General features: G+C 38.2%; 1 protein-coding gene across 1 annotated transcript in view; it reads left to right on the top strand.

The window, feature by feature from the left end:
- The window catches only part of pipox (pipecolic acid oxidase), a 32,569-nt gene extending 16,944 nt beyond the window's left edge, over positions 1-15,625 (top strand). Inside the window, exons 6-8 of the mRNA XM_026191727.1 lie at positions 3,281-3,430; positions 7,185-7,260; positions 15,042-15,625. Coding sequence (XP_026047512.1) covers positions 3,281-3,430; positions 7,185-7,260; positions 15,042-15,172 — 357 coding nt within the window. The 3' untranslated portion in view covers positions 15,173-15,625. The remainder of the gene's footprint in view (positions 1-3,280; positions 3,431-7,184; positions 7,261-15,041) is intronic.
- The last annotated feature ends 1,520 nt before the right edge of the window (positions 15,626-17,145 follow it).

Genomic DNA, 17,145 nt, shown 5'->3' on the forward strand with positions numbered 1-17,145 from the left:
TATTCACTCATATGCCTACATTCTTGGGCATTTGAACTCTAGTCTCTTTTTTCACTGCCTTATCTCCATGTTATTCATTTTCTTGTGTGCCACTCAGCCTATTGTTCCCTGTGCTTTGAATCTCAGTGCACCCCCATACAGAATTCAAACTCAAAACCACCCTGCTGTGAGATGACTGTACTAACTAGTGAACAACAATGCCAAACGGCATATTACTGAAATTATATTCAGTTCTGTCAGATGATTTATCCTTTTATATTGTAGAAATCATGTTGGATAACTGGTTACCCTTTATTTGAAAGGACTTTATATAACTTTTTATTTAAATAATAATAAACATAACTGCTATAAGAAGTTAATTTAGGGTCATCATTATTGTTTTTAGCATCCTTTAAATAGTCTCATTGAGATCAAGATCTATTTGTCCAACAAAAGTGCAAAAAATGTTTTGTGATAAGAAACACATACTGGGGTGGCTGTAGCTCAGGAGGTAGAACAGGTCATCTGCTGACCGGAAGGTTGTCTGCATGCTAAATATCCCCAAGTTGCTCTCCGATTCATCCATCAGAGTATGAATGTGTGTGAATGGTAGTTAGAAAGCACTTCAAAGCATAAAAACGGTGCTTGTGTGACTGGGTGAGTGTGGTATACTTGCTGACATATGCAGCCTTTAAGCCTTTTCTTGAGAGGTGGTCCGCATGGTTTTTAAAAGGGAGTCTAGCATCCATTCACAGTCCTGAGTGTTTAACATTTTAAATTTCATGGCTATGAATGTTTGAATATGAACTGTTGGCTGGATATTTTTAGGTGACCTTGTAAGTATCGTGTATTTGGTTTTAACAAAGTTTTAAAGTTTGTGTGATAAGAGAGTTCTAAAATGTATCAAAAGTAGCAGTTGTTGCTGTTAAGGGCCCAAACAGTTATTAGGTTTAGGGGGAAATCCCTTTTTCACACAGGGCTATGTAGGTTTAGAAACTGTGTTTTGTGTTTACCTGTTAGCTTTGTCTAATATCTAATATCTTGTTGATATGAATTTTGATTTAATTGTAAACAAGGATCCAACAGTAACTCAGTAAGAGGGCAAACACTTTGTCACACCAGTATAGATGTGCAAACGTCTCTAATTGTCCATGTTCTCCAGTAGTTCAGAACACAGCACTTCCTTGCTGTATTTAGTTTTATTGCTGCCACCCAGACACATCTTGCTAATAATTGAACTGAACATTGTCACGTGGTTTGTGGTGAGACATTACGGTGTGCTTGGAGTTCACTTAGGTTATTACTCTGTGTGAAAAAAAGTCAAATCACAGGGAAAAGCAGCAACATCATCAACTGATTTAGATCGGAGTAAATGAACTATATGTGTGAAACTGACACTAAGAGGGACTCTAAGATTTGCTAGGCAAGATAATTTTGAGATGGGGCAGCGATTATTTAAGTTACAAGGGTCACTACCGTTATGGAATAGAGTATCTGTGCTTATTGTCCTTTGGTCTTGTTGCCCTTTGGCAATAAGACTGATGAAGCAACATAACTAGGCAGTGCTCCAAATGAAAGCACAGGACCCACAGGGTATAGATGCTGTTGGTGGTGAATCAAATGGTAGATGGAGTGTTTCAGAATCCCAACATCCACAATAATGTGTAGTTTGGGCAGAGGAGAAGGGTGTGGTATCTTAGTGAAAGAAACTGATCAACTGTCTTATCATGTCTTGTGATCCAGCATTTAGTGCACAAAGCTGTAACCAGCCTTGCATCTATCCATTGCCAGCCATTTCATCTTGTACAAATCTGGTCAACTCTTCCAAGTTTGTGTTGTTTTTCCTTCTGACCAGATGTGGTTTTTGTACCACCACCCCGCCTCAGGCGATCAGTATTGTGGCCCTAATACTCTGTATCTGTAGGGTTATGACTTTTGGAGTTCTCTTTTAAACAAATACATATGAACTGCATATAATAATATAATTGTCCTTCTGACAAAATTAATTGGTACTGTAATTAATGTTACAAGTGTACATTTCTAGGAGATGGGTCATTCTTCAACATTGTTGCCGAATACTGTTCACTTCTTTTTTCCACATTTTATCTGCTCTTCAGACGTTTTCTGTTTTCCTTTAAAAGTTTATGAATCCATGCATGTTTGGAGGGTATATCCAAATTCACAAGCAAGTCTTGCTAACATTTGACCATTATTTATCAAAGCTGGAAAAAAAGGTTTTAGATTTTATTGTTTTAAAGAACTTAATTAAGGCAATTAATAGATAACTTTAAGTGTTTTATGTTTTGTTGTACACAACTGTTAATGCTTTTCTTTAAAAACAGAAATGCTGTGGCAAAATGGACTTTAAAATGTGATTTGTTCTCCCTCGACATCATATTAGTTGTAAGGTTTGTGCTGGAGTTGATGTCATCCGATGACACATCTCTATTTTGGGCATTATGGCAAGCCAGCAGGAGCTCACAGTCTAATAGCAGACCACATGCACAGCAGAGAACGGGAGGACAGATGGTGATGCCACGTTGCATTATTCACTCGAAGACACAGTCACCAGAGCTAGCAATGCTTGGACCATTTAACAGTTTGAAAGAATGCCAAAATGAAGCAGAAGACGGTGGCATTTTCTCATCTGTAGTTTGTTTGTTTTTACAGCAGGGACCTGCCAAGCAGTTTTCTAAAGCAGAAAACCTAAAGAAAAAAGTCAAAGCAGCAGTTCTTTTAATCCCTCAGGGTTCTCACTTTGCCTTTAGTCTCCGAGTAAGACTGTATGTGTCAAAACTGGCTTATAAAAACAGCACAAAAAAAGATGCTTTGGAAGTTTTTGTAGAGTCATCCTAACCGACAGTAGCTACTGAAATGAGCGGAACATGCTCGTGCCTTATTACATTTAATATAAAGCATTTTATTGAGTTCTGAATAACCCCAATCGGTGCTGCAAAAACAATCTGAGACAGCCTGCTAAACTGCAAAATGGTGAACAAAGAGCTTCTCCTGTGCACCTGCACCTTTGAAAAGTACCAGGTTTGCAGTGAACTTGTGCATAGTGCCATTCAAGCTGTGTTTCTGTTGTCATTCAATTGATATAAACACCAAAGCCACAATTAGTCCCACGGTCACATAACACAAAATGCTCAGATGCAAAATTGTTACTATGACATAATAACAGAATGCAAAGCTATTCTATTCACAATACTGCAGCTGTCCTTCTGCTCCTCATATCACTGAAAATGTGCTGAGTTTTTGGTACTTTCATATAGAACTAATACCAGTGATGTCATTACAGGTGTGCTACCATATGGGCAGCAAGACAGACCCAGACCAGAGAGATTTGCAGAAAGACAGGTCTGATATTGAGATTCTCCAGCATTACATCGCCCGCTGCTTTCCTGGCCTCATCCCTGAACCTGCTATAGTGGAGAGCTGCTTGTATACGGTACAGTGTTAACATTGTGTTTTTTGTTGTCATCTTCATCTGTGAAAGTGCAGAGAAAAAAAAAAACGATAGTGAAAATTTACTGCGTAAATTGTGTATTGCGTTTATAGAATCACCAGTCAAATCTAGTAAACAGAGCTGTGTCCCAAAATAAGGTTTTAAAAGGTCTTCTTCTGTCTGCTGTACTTCACCACAGACAGGGATTAACAAATGTGTTAGACCACCAGTCATAAAAACAAGAAAACACACAAACGTTTTAGTAATCTGTCAAAAACTAGTTTAAACTTAAAAAATTCTGTTGGTATTTAAGCAAAAAGCAAACTGAAGGTAACCTGTCTGTCGCCAACAATGAAAATATCATTTATAATGCTAAAATGAAAAATGCAGACTTTTCTCGATAATGGATAATATATTCTATTCTATTCTGCATTCTGGATAGATTATATATTCTATCCAGTATCAAGGGGATTTATCAGAATAAATGAAGTTTATAATACAAAATGTGAAGTGTGTGAGTTTCTGTCTGTACTTAGGTTCTTGTCAGGTTTTAATGCTGTTCTAAGGTTCATCTTATGCAGTGCAGAACTGGGTTTATGTATTTTGTTTTTAAAGCGGTTTTGCAGCTGCTCACCAACACATGATCACATACTGAAGCAATAGGACAATAACATTTTGGCCACCTTGTCTAATATCACTGAAAATCCTGACAACTCTTCTCTCACTTAACAAGTCATTCTTAAGAAGATAACTAGTCTCTTCTGTTGTGCTCAAATTTGGTCTTCTGTCAGAGGTCACTATGCATATACAGTGGCCTTTTCTATCGAGTTAAACAGGTTTTTGAAACATTTTTTATAAAGACTTTGACAGGAACAGCTCACAAGGCCACAAGAAGCAGAACGAAGAGGCTGCAGCACTCTTGAGTGAATGTGCATTAAATCTTACTGCTTTTTTGAAAATAACACTTATTTAATTTACTCAAAGTTTGGTTACCAGGGTAACCCGGGTTCTCTGAATACAAAGTGAGGAGTCTCATAATGGGAAGCCCTACTACCACTACATCTAAGACGTAAGGGGTGAGGTCACTTCCACAGCACCTTTGGTGCCCTTGTTTCTTTTGAAAAGAACAAAGGCTAGCTCACAGATACCCAACCACATCTGTCCCACAGCTGGTGGACTGTGAAGAGCAAATCAGCTCCAGGAGTGAGGCTCAATAGAGTAGGAGTTCCTGCTCCATTTCTTCCTTTAGTCCAAAGTTGGGATCGCCCCCAAGACCAAGTGAGCAATCTAGGTGTTCAAAGAGTACAGTGAAAAAAGCATGGAAGAATGAGGGGTCATCAACATTTGGGCCATATATACTTACAATACATAACTTTTTGTTAAGTATAGATAATTTAATGGCTTTATAACTGTGTTGAGTACTGTAAAATTAACATTTTTATATATTAAAATTGCTACTCCCCTTTGCCTAGAGTTATAGCAGGCTGAGAACACATTAAGAAACTCAGGTGTTTTAAGTTCATCTGTAGCTGTAGCAGGTCTATCAGTCTCTTATAATAAAACAACATCTGCCTGTAGTGTTTTTAAGGTGGTTAAGTATCTTATCTTTAACCTCTTCTCTCTGGAGTCTGCTCAATGCACTTTCCATGTGACAAACCTTAGTGTGCCCATAACTGTGTGTGTGCAGCTAATGTTGCACACTGCGTGTGACGCTGAAATAATTGAGGAAAAAAAATACCGTATTTCCCGGACTACAGAGCGCACCTGAATATTAGCCGCACAAGCTAAAATCAGGGGAAAATCCTGTTTTGTACATACATTAGCCGCACCTGACTAAAAGCCGCAGGTGTTTCAATGTTGACTTATCATATGTAAGAGAATATGCACAAAGGGAATTGTCAGGAAAGAGATGGCTGTTTGGAGACATCACTTTTATTAATATTTTGAAAAACAAGTTATGGGTACATATTTGCATAACTTTTTAGGTATATGTACAAGTAGCGGTAATTACAAGTACGAAACATGTACTGTGCTTCATAAATGAGTAACAAATGTAGTACATAACAGTAACCTACAGCACACCAGAAAAATAGATTGGACTACCTTTTAGGCTCAGGTGCAGTGACACGGCTTTAACAAAAAGAAAAGTCAGTCATTCACCACCATCTTCCTGCGCACTAAAACCACCAAAGTCCTCTCCTCCAGTGTCGGAAACGAACAGGCTCATGATGGCTTCGTCATCCACTCTCCGCTTCTCTCCTTCGTTGTCACTTTCAAAACCAAAGAAATCCTCGTTGTCAGTGTCAGAGTCGAACACCCTCAGAAGGGCCGTGGCGGTGTCCTCCTCTCCATCATGCAGCAGTCCAGCCCTTCGAAATCCGTTGGTGATCCTGGATGTTTTCACACTTTTCCACGCTGTCAGAATCCAATGGTGGAGTTGGGCATAACTTGCTTTTCGCAAGTTTATCGCCGCTCATCATCCACGCCTCCAGCTGAACGCATAGCGCTACTTTGAAGTTTGTTTTTTGCGCTACTTCGTACGGCACTACGTTGCCTGGCGGATGGACATGTGACCAACATACCACTCTTGAACCCCGATCCTTCCGCCAGGCAACATAGTGCCGTACAACAGCGGAACAAACAAAACAAATCCGCTCATGGACAATCCATAGAAAAGCCGCACCTGACTAAAAGCCGCAGGGTTCAAAGCTTGTGCAAAAAGTAGCGGCTTATAGCCCGACAATTACGGTACATACATCAGTCAGGTGAGGGGAAAAAAAGAACGTTTGATAGGATGTTCCATAGGGATGCATTATGTAGATGTGGATGTGCTGGTGCTGAGTGCATATGTACTTGATATGCTGAGCAGATGTGTAAAGATTGAGTGTGTTCAAATCAGTTTTATTTATACAGCACCAAATCACAATAAAGGTTGCCTCAAGGTGCTTTATATTGTTCGGTAGACCCTACAATAATACATCAGAGAAAACCCAACAATCATATGATCCCCTATGAGCAAGCACTTTGGCGACAGTGGGAAGGAAAAACTCCCCTTTAACAGGAAGAAACCTCCGACAGAACCAGGCTCAGGGAGGGGCGGGGCCATCTGCTGCGACCGGTTGGGGTGAGAGAAGGAAGACAGGATAGAAGACATGCTGTGGAAGAGAGACAGAGATTAATAACAAGTATGATTCAATGCAGAGAGGTCTATTAATACATAGTGAGTGAGAAAGGTGACTGAAGAAGAAATACTCAATGCATCATGGGAATCCCCCAGCAGCCTACCTATTGTAACATAACTTATGATGTTATGTTGAATTAACAAATTAACATTAATAAGTTGGATGTTAATGGAAGAAGAGGATAGAAAAATGTAGTGGATCCCCTCTGTTAGAAATACATATTAGAAATTTATCCAAGTATGTTAACACTCTGAGTCCCGCTGCCCACAAGGAATTCAGGGCTGCTTTGATACACTTGGTGAAAACTCTAGGGTTCAGTTCCAGTGCTTACAGGAGAGTCTGATCGTTGTCATTTTCTGTGTGCAGTATAAAGGCTTATATAGAAGTACCATGCACACCATTCTTCCACCCAAGCAGGCAGGGGGCCTAGAGGATTTAAGTTCTAAAGTGGTACAGCTGCACCGTCTTGAAACAACAACCTGCACTTTCTGATTATTTTTTTTCTTGTTTTGTTGGGTTTTTTGTTGTTGTTTTTTTAAAATTTACTAACTCTTCATATTTTATTGTTTTTGCAGCTAACGCCTGACCATCATTTTGTGCTGGACTACCACCCTGCATACAGCAACATCGTGATTGGAGCAGGATTTTCAGGTACAGCACAATATGGCTCCAAAAAAATGAAAGAAAACATGTGTAGCACATATAACTCTAGCCATATTTGTCAGGATAAATAGCTGACTTCTATTCATTCAAAACTACTGTTAATTCCTTTTTTAATGAAATAGCTATGTCAGTTTATATTTGGAGGTTTCTTTTCATTTAGCATACTTGTAGTAGTAGCTGTAGCCTAGCAACAGCTAATTCTGTCAGTACTCTAGCTCTGAGAATTTCAGACAGGAGCTGCTTCAGACCATCACAGTTATTCAAACCACACAAAAAACCAAAGTATAGATAGGAATGGTAATATTTTTTTGCTGTCAATGCAGGTGTTAATTTCTTAATGTAGACGTTTCCTTTTGAGACATTTCCAGCGTAACCAGATCTGTGTTAATAGTTAATATTGAAAACGAAGAACCAAGGTAAGGTGCATCGTGTGGTGATGCCTCAGGCACAAGGGCTCTGTGGGAAAGGGGATTTTAAGTAGTCATGAACACTAGACAGGTATCCTCTCCACTCAGGAAACCCTGCAGCTGTGGACACTCTGCATTAATCCCTTCTAATTCTTCAAAATCATCCCTGATGGTCAACAAAGTCCTTGGGTCCTTGACACAAAAGTCAGAAAAATCAAATCAAGCAAAATCACAAAAAATCAAAACAAAATGACATTTTCCTGAACTAGTTTCAGAGTCTGTGTTGTAGCTGATAAACTTGCAGCAGTTCCATTTAGATGCTCGTGATAATGATTTAACGCAATGAATATGAGCTTCAACTGAGTTTGTTTTTCCTCAACAAATCATTTTGGAAAAAGTCCCTTTAACAATATTTCATTGAGCAAAGAGATTCATTTTATAAAAAGGGGAAATTGAATGCTGGAATTAGCTGTATTTACAGTTTGTAAAATTTATTTTATTTAATTATCATATTATAGCAGATAAGTACTACTGTGTACCACTGTGTGATTTAATCACCCTACTGAACTACCTTGGTCCTGTAGTAATATTAGTAATATTGCAGCTGTTCTGCATTAAATTTGATGCCACACAAATTATTTGTGCCGCTCCAAAAAATAATTTCTGTCCACTATGAGATAAAGGAGAACAACAGCCTGATACCTGCAGGCCTGACAACAGGAGATGTATCACTGCTGTAACTCCTGTAACATTCAGCAGTCGCCTCATTGTTCTGACACACACAACAAAACTATTGACTACACTACACACTAACTACACAAGATTTGTGCTAAACGTCGCAAATCTCTCACATCTTAAAACACCGCCGTCACGTTTGAATCGTGTTTGTACTGTAATGTGAAATATAAAATAAGGCTTGTATCGCCCACAGTCTGCCTCAGTGTGGCGTGAGATTATACGACCTGAAAATGTTTTCACACAAGTAACAATTTTTATCAAGACAGTGTCAAAAATATTTTTGGAAAAATCTCAGCGTTGGTTTAAATTTATTTATTTAAATTTATTTAAATGTATCATATCAGACGTATGTGCATTAATGGTTTGTAAAGAGTTAGTAATATTCACATGAACTGATTTCCACATATAATTCATTAATGTCTCTAGATGCACTTAGATATCATGTTTAAATGATCAAACCTACATTTTAAGAGCTGAAATGTGTAGCTGTACTACCAAAGAAACAGTAGCACTGAGTTTTAAAATAACGATAAATTTACTGAAGACTTTACAAGATCAACGAGTTTCCGCCAGCATTAATCTCCTCAAACCTCCTTTGTGCACACCTTGGTTACATACACAGCCTGTTTCTTTTTTTTTCTTTTTTCTTTTTTTACATTTTTCTTTTCTTTTCTTTTTTTTAAATAAATAAATTGGTACAAATGGTTTTTGAAAAAGTACATTGAAATAATAGTTCGTTTTTTAAATATTTTTTCCCTATTCCATTTTTGGATTATCAGCTAAAGATGAGCCAAAATGGCAGGCTCCTCTGAGCATCATGAAACTAGCTGACAAGGCTTGTTGACACCTTTACTGTATTAAGCCATTATCCTCACAATCGCTTATTAAAGGCAAAACACCGTGACAGCAGTCAAACAAAACAAACAGTGTCTGTTTTGATTCAGTCGACAGAGTCAGCGGCGTTGTTAAAATGAAAATGTCAACAGCTCAAGACAAAGAACAGCAAGTAGTGTTCTGGCACTGTGTACACCAGATGTGTGCAGATGAGTGCCAACTCCAAAACAGCAGGAGCAGCAGCTAAATTAATCAGCATTGCTTGTTCCAGGAAGAACAGCAGTGTTACTCGGAACTCGGGGAATCAAGGGTTTCACCTCTGTCAGAGCAGCAGCCTAAAGAGGGAAAAAGAAATGAAGAGTAGTTGCAGAAAGAAAGAGGAGCCAGATGTTTGCTTTTAGTAAATGTAAGTAAGACAGTTTAATTAATGTTATTTAACAAAAAAGGGACATCATATTTTTTAGGATTAACTAATAATTCATATAGATCAATATAATTGGGGGGTTTTTTTGCAACCAAAAGGAAAGAAAAGAATCTATATTTCTTACTATTGTCTAAAGACTTTAAATGCACTTAAAAAAAACTTTAGACCCTCTTATTATCTACAGTCTGAGAGCTTCCAAGAATGGAGATGCAGTTTTCCAGAGATATTAAAATCTGTACTCACATCTAGGTAACACATTTGCCCTATATTGTGCATATGCACAATATGAGATATATGCACAGTATGAGGTTGCCATTGTTCCCATAAATACAGATCGGTGGCAAAAGTGGCCAGTTTAGTTTCTGACAGATAATAAATACAAATTTTAACCAAAATTAACCTTTTATTTTCACATCTGCACTTACGAATAAAAAGGAACCTTTAAGTTTGACAGAAATAAGGACGTGATTTATACTGTGATATTCATGTTGACTGATCATGATCTCATATCATCCAGCCATTCCTGATCATCAGGATTTGTGCACTCAATTCTCAATTAACAGGAAGTTAATGTGGTAAAAATGTAGCTTTTTTTATATCTGGTTCTAATCTCTGAAGGTTTTTCGGGGAGCCTTTTGGAGAAAGTAATAAGAAGTCCAGCACAAAAGTCCTGACAAGCTGCTATTCTTTATGACATTTTGACAGCAACAGCTGAAGATGGTCTAGTCTGAAATATTGTTTATTGACAAGTGTAATAATAGTGTACGTTTTGTGTCAAGTCTGAATTAGTTAATACATAGCACTGAGTAATTAGCAATAATTTTATCAAAATATTCAAAAAGTCCAAATAATATCCCTGTCTTCATACATTCAAATCTTAATTTTATTACTGCAGAAAACTTTCCAGTTTTATTTGTTCTCAAATGTTGAATCAGTTATCAGAAGTGTTATTTGTTTTTGGTCAGTATAAAAATTATTGCAGCTTTACTGATTGATTGGTAAACTGCATTTATAGTGGGAATTTCTAGGGGCCAGTGACCGATTTTCCAGGACCCATCAATTACTTAATAGTTGTATCCTCAGTCTCACAGGAGACATCAGGATTCTTAACCACCGTTATTCTTACATTTGTGTTCTCCCATGCGGCCTGCTCGACTCCACCTCTCCTCTCCTGCAGTTATCTATAGTGTCTCCTGGCACCTCTCCGTGTCTTCATGCAGTCGTGTCCTTTACCTAATTATAACTGTAATTAATATCCTGCTCCCAGTGCTTTGCTCTCAGACAAGTATGCGCTCACTGGGCTAACAGGCCTGCAATAGAAAATGTTGCAAATATAGATTACGTATTAATGGGGTTGTTTTTTTGAAGCTAAAAATGTAGAGCTTCACACCAAATGCACATGTGCAGCCATGGAGGAAATGGTAGGTCTGTACTTAGCCTGTGCATCAAGTGCTGCAGAGGTGCACCAGCATGCACTGCTTCCATTTTTCACCAGGAATATTTTGCTGCAAGTCTTCATCTGTGTATTTGAGTTTCATTCAGTTTTATTTACATAGCACCAAATCATAACAGCAGTCACCTCAAGCCGCTTTAGGTGAGTGAACAAGAAACACTCAGTGCATCATGGGAAGCCCCCAGCACCTACTGTAACGTAACTATACGCTTTCTCAAAACAGAAAGTTTTCTGCCTGAAGTTAAAACTAGCGTGGGTGTCTGTCTCATAGAAAACAAGCTGAGAACTGGTTCCACAGAAGTGGGGCCTGAAAGCTGTGGACTAGGGACCGCAAATAAGCTAGTAGTCTTTTGTGGTGATCGGGTACTCTGAGTTTATTAAGATAAGATGGGGATAAGTAGTAAATGCTTATCCTAGTTTTTCAGCATGACTTTGACGTAGGATGTTTCTCATTTTAGAGATACTGCACAAATGCAAAAGGCAGTCATACATGTTTGTGTAACATGCACGTGGAATGACCTATCGTGGTCAAAAATGAGTCCAGCTTTTGTCAGTGTTAATGCCAACCACACATCATGATGCTACAATTTTTAGGGCCAAGAACAAAACATCTTGTTTATTTGAATGTACAAGTAGGAAATTAGAAGTCATCTAGATCTTTGGCTTTAAGCCATTCCTGCAGTATAACTAATTAATGTGTGTCATCTGGCTGCATGGATAAAGTTGAGTATCAATGCAATGAAAATGTATGGTATGCTTTCAAATGCCTAAGGAAAGCATGTATACTGTATCCAAAATCTTGTGGAAGTCCATAATTAATTTAATTTAATTATGTGCCTTAAATCAAAGACAGATTTATTGGTGAGAATGAACATTGTTTGCCTTCCAGTTTGTATTTTGTCCTATCTGTTTATGCTCTCTCTACACTCCACTCTTCTACTATATGGACAGAAGTATCAGGCCACACTTCATCTTTGAATCTGGGTGTTTCAGACTCATTGCAACAGGTGTAAAAAAAAAAAACAAACAAAAAAAAACATAGCTATACATTCTGCCTTTGTAAACATTTGTGAAAGAATAGTTTGTTTTAAAGAACTCACCAAGCATGTTCCTGTAATAGGTGGACACAGAGGCTGAGTTTCTCAGAGGTAGAGATGGTCACAGATTTCCCAACCTGCAAAAGCTGCATCTATAAATTGTACAAACAATTTCAGAAAAATGTTCCTCAATGTACGATTGTGAAACTCACTGGAATGGAACTCACTAGATGGGCTCAGGAACACTTCCAGAAATTACTGTCTGTGAACAGAGTTCAGCAAGTGTCATTAAAAACTAAAGCCTTTCTAGTGGCATTTGGCAACCCAATAGTTAGTATCCATGCAAGACTTTGACCATAAAGTAGATGCTAATTAATGACCTTCCAATATTAAGTAGAGATGGCACGATACCACTTTTTTATGTCCGATACCGATATCATAAATTTGGATATCTGCCGATACCGATATGAATCCGATATAGTGTTTTTTAATCAACAAAACTGTTTTTTAAATATCTTGCTGCATTTTGTATAAGTTCATACTCAAGTTTAAAACAACAACAACACTAAAGCTATTCTGTTATACCTGTATGCAAAAAAAAATATTTCATAGTTCAGCAATACTGATCAATCTAATAAACTTAAACCTACACCATCCTCCCTATTCTGGTATTTTAAAGAGTACTTAGCATAAATATTAAGCAACCTAACTAATAGGGTTCCAACTCCCAGCAACAACAAAAATAAATAAATAAAAAATAGGGAACCACCCCTCACGCTCCACCTCATGATGCTTAATCAACGTAATCAACCTTAATTTGATGCAGTGTGAAAAAAAATGCACAGAAATCAATTATTTTTCAAGAAATATTAAATAGATTCAACATCTTTCTTCAACAAAATTGCAGACTGCACAGATGGTACCTTCCCAAAGGAAAAAGTACTATAGCTTACTAGGGTATATATATTAGACTTAATAGTCACTATATACAGTAATGGACTTCTATTCATTTTACATCAAATTAAAACTTTGGGTGTCAGATAATTATTTATTAAAAGCTCGACATTTTAAATGAGAATAAGAAAGAAAAGTATGTCTTTGTGCCCCCCTTTTCCCTGTTCATGCCCTATCGACCCCCCTGGCTAAACTTTGCTAGATCCACCCCTGCACAGTTACCAGCCGTCAGCTACGTAGAAAAAGATCCTGGAGTAGAAAGTAATAATAAATAAATTCTAACAACAGCTTATCAAGCTTAAACGTGCTGCTGTTGTTCAGCCGCTGGTTTCCTCTTTCTGGTGCAAAGTGGGCCAAAAACAAAGAAGAGACACGGACTCGCGACAGAAAAGCCGATCAGCTGATCGTTAAGCAGTTTCATGATTGAAGTAGCAGCAAGAAGAGGCAGTCGCTCCATATATTGCTTGTTAAGCTTAACGCAGGAATGCTTTACAAACATTCAGAGATGGACTTACACACTTGCTTTACTTCTCTCGGGGATAACTTTGTCGGAGATGAAATGCCGGGTTGCTAGCGAAGCTCCAAATGCTATCCAGACCACCGACAGGTCCCGCATGCCACAGCCGCTCTATCACGTGATGCATACTGCTCCGACGTGCTAACGTTCTGAGGTGAGTTACGGCGTGTTGCAAGTTTTGTGAGGTGCTTTCGTGATATTTAATGGATCGGATTACATTTTTTATTTTTCTCCGATATCCGATCCAGTAATTTAGGTCAGTATCGGACCGATGCCGATACGTAATATCGGATCGGTCCATCTCTAATATTAAGTCAAAAATGTATTAACCTGATAGTTTTCTAGAGGAAACTCCAAAAATGTTAGCCTCACAGTAGCACTGAATAAAAATCTATTAGATCACCAAGGCTAGTGGGATTCATCAGTGGTCCTGCTTGTTGCTACCAAGTTACAAGGGGAGCCATCCGATGATTAAATTATTTAAATACAGACCCAAATAGTGGGCTGAATTACTGTAGTGGCCTCATTTGTTTTGTTTTTTATTCTTTCAGTAAAATTGATAACATGTTTTCAGAGAAGATACAATTTTCCAATTGCAATCATAACTAGTGATCATAACTAATGCTACTAATTGTTATTTATTAAGTGTACTGGATGTGCTCAGTCTCCATCCTTCCACTCACAAAGTTCATATTTTGAGGAAGTTCACATGCTTTAATCGTAACACAGAAACATGTATTTCCTTCTGTTCTCTCCTTCACTTCATGCATTCATCATTAATGCGTGACATAAGTACTTTCAAGCAAGTACTGAGAACGGTTGCCATGGCTACAATATCATCCTGTAGGCTTGGCCTAGGTTTTCCATTCTCCTTCTCTGGCAAGATGAAAATTCACAGGTCCAAACTGTCAAAGGCAGCTTTTTATGACTTCAAAGCCAGACAGAATCCACAGGAGCCTTGAGACCTTTGTCAGATGGCACTGTGCTGCATTCTTCAAGCCCCGTTGATATTCACAATTTCCTTCTCAGACCCTAAAAACAATGAATCGTGACGCCTCATTTTAAAAATAGTATTTCTCTCATCTTACTCCTGAGCTAAGGCACATGAAGCCATTACGCCAAGAAAGGACAACTCTCCCCTAATTTAGTATTTGGTGTTGTTCACTAAAGTGAGTATATTCTCAGTGACAGGAGTTGCAACAGCTTTGCTTTTCTTTTATGTGTTCACTCATGTGAATCTCAAACCCAGCGCCTTATTCAGACAAAGCCCAAGAAATACAGGCTATTTTTATTCTAACTGCAAGGTGCCTGGCTTTGGTTCACATGAAGACATCAATTGATCTGACACAGCTTGATGACCTATGTTTGTGCTTTGCTCACTATGAAGGCTTCTTTATTTTTCCAGGTCATGGCTTCAAGTTTGGACCAATCATTGGCAAGCTTCTGTGCGAACTCAGCCTGGGAGAAGTGCCCTCCTATGACCTTTCACCTTTCCACATAAGACGCTTCCAGTCAAAGAGGAACTCAGCTTTATAGATCTGCAACACAGCGAGTGTTTTATAATAATAACAGCTAAATTATAATTTTAGTAAATTCATTTAATCACTACGTTTAAATTCTATGATTGTATTCTTTGTAAGTTTTGTTTTTTTTGGCACTAGGTGTAATCAAATGCTTTCAAGCATAATGAATATGTGTGCTGTTATCCATGTAACTAGGCTATAGGCTTTCTCTCATGATCTGATTTCTAACTAATATTTTGTGATTTCCATAATTACTATACAAACATTATAGATGGGCTCTATCAATCCACTGATCTGAAGCTCCTGAGTTGATTTGCACAAAGTAGTGCTTGTAGAAAGTTTACGAGATGTGATGAGGCTCATGTTTATGGTAGCATTACTGCGCATGTGTAATTCTGTCTGTAAACACGATAGCATGGAAAGTTTTGAATGACTTCTGATAAAACTTTCGCTCCTTTCCAGTCCAGTTCTTGTGTCTGACCATTTTCAGAGGATTTGTTTGTTTGTTTCTTATGCTACTAACAGACCTAAATGTGAATCAAGCAAAAAAGGCACCTGACTCATGACAGGAATCAGGGTTGTGTCTGCATATAACAGACAACTTGACCAAGAACCCATTTGAAATTGTGTATTTAGGCACTTTGTTATCAGCAGTCTGTCACAAAAACACCGTTCCCATTTCTTTAGTTGAATCTACAAGAAAATGTCAGAACTGTTTGACAGGCATAAACTGTGTTCTTTTTTACTAAAGAGTTGTTAGCTAAAAACACGGCACATCTTTGCATGGTGTGCAAGATATCCCAAAAAGTTTGAGGGAACTTGACAAACTGAGGACAAAAGATGTGGCAGGCCTAAAACACTATGGCAGATGATTGGTGAAAGTCATGTTCCTAATGAATGGGGGGGAAATCCAGCAAAGACCTGACACAGGACCTGAGGGTGTTGTGAAAAATAAAATTGAGTGTTGAAGCCAAACTGTTTTTTCTGAGATTTATTAAAAGAAACCTTTGCAAAGGAGTCAGCACAGACGGTCTTCACACCAGCACGAACAAAGAAGCAAACTGGGAGAAGAGGCCCAGTTCAAATGGAGGGAGTCAGTAGTAAGGTAAGTAACAGTGAGTGAGCCATCTGTAAAACACAGTGGAGGCTTTGGCATGGTTGCATTTTAGCCATTGTTGTTGGTGATCTTACAGAAAAGTATTCTAAGTCATTGGATCTATTGTCCAATGTGGCTTGGAAAGCATCTGATTGGGAATAATTTCATTTTTCAGCTTGGCAGTGATCCCAAACAGAACAAAAGGTTCTTGTTACTTAAAACATTGGATAAAGAGCGAGGGGGGGGGGAACTGTTTTTCTTGGTTTCGGCTCTGACTGAAAAGTCCTAATAGCTCTGATTCTGTCAGTTGGTTGGTATGAAGAGCTCAGCTGGAGCTGAGGTGGGGGACACATTTTGGCCGTCCAATCATGTTGCTGACATCCAGTGACCACCCACCCACAGACTTACAAGAGTTAACAAACACAAAGGTTAAACTTTAAAATCATTTCATTACATTCACTTTGTTATTCTTAACACAGAGAATTCACATTGAAACATTCAGTCAGACATGGATAGAATTCATTGCATGTTTTACTCAGTTTATGTAATTCTGCTTCAGTTATATTTATCTTTAGCACATTTTCACATGAACATTTTTTGGGACATAATCCCATCTTAATTTAAATAGAGAGGAATACTTTTATCTTTTACAATGTTTGTCAGTCATCTTTTTAAATGTATTTTATGAAACATCTTTTATTAATTCATTCATTCTGTAAGTCATTCTGTGAGACTAGTGGCTACAGTGTGTCGCGCTCACCCCCATCCTGCACCACACACACCAGGGTCAGACTCTGTAAAGGTTTTCAATGGGGGGCTGTTATCACTGTTGTTTTATTTTCTGGTCAAACAACACAACGCAACACTGTAATCCCACATTGTTGAGCTAT

The sequence above is a fragment of the Astatotilapia calliptera genome, chromosome 14 (genome assembly GCF_900246225.1).
Source record: "Astatotilapia calliptera chromosome 14, fAstCal1.2, whole genome shotgun sequence".
In the NCBI taxonomy this organism is placed as follows: Eukaryota; Metazoa; Chordata; class Actinopteri; order Cichliformes; family Cichlidae; genus Astatotilapia; species Astatotilapia calliptera.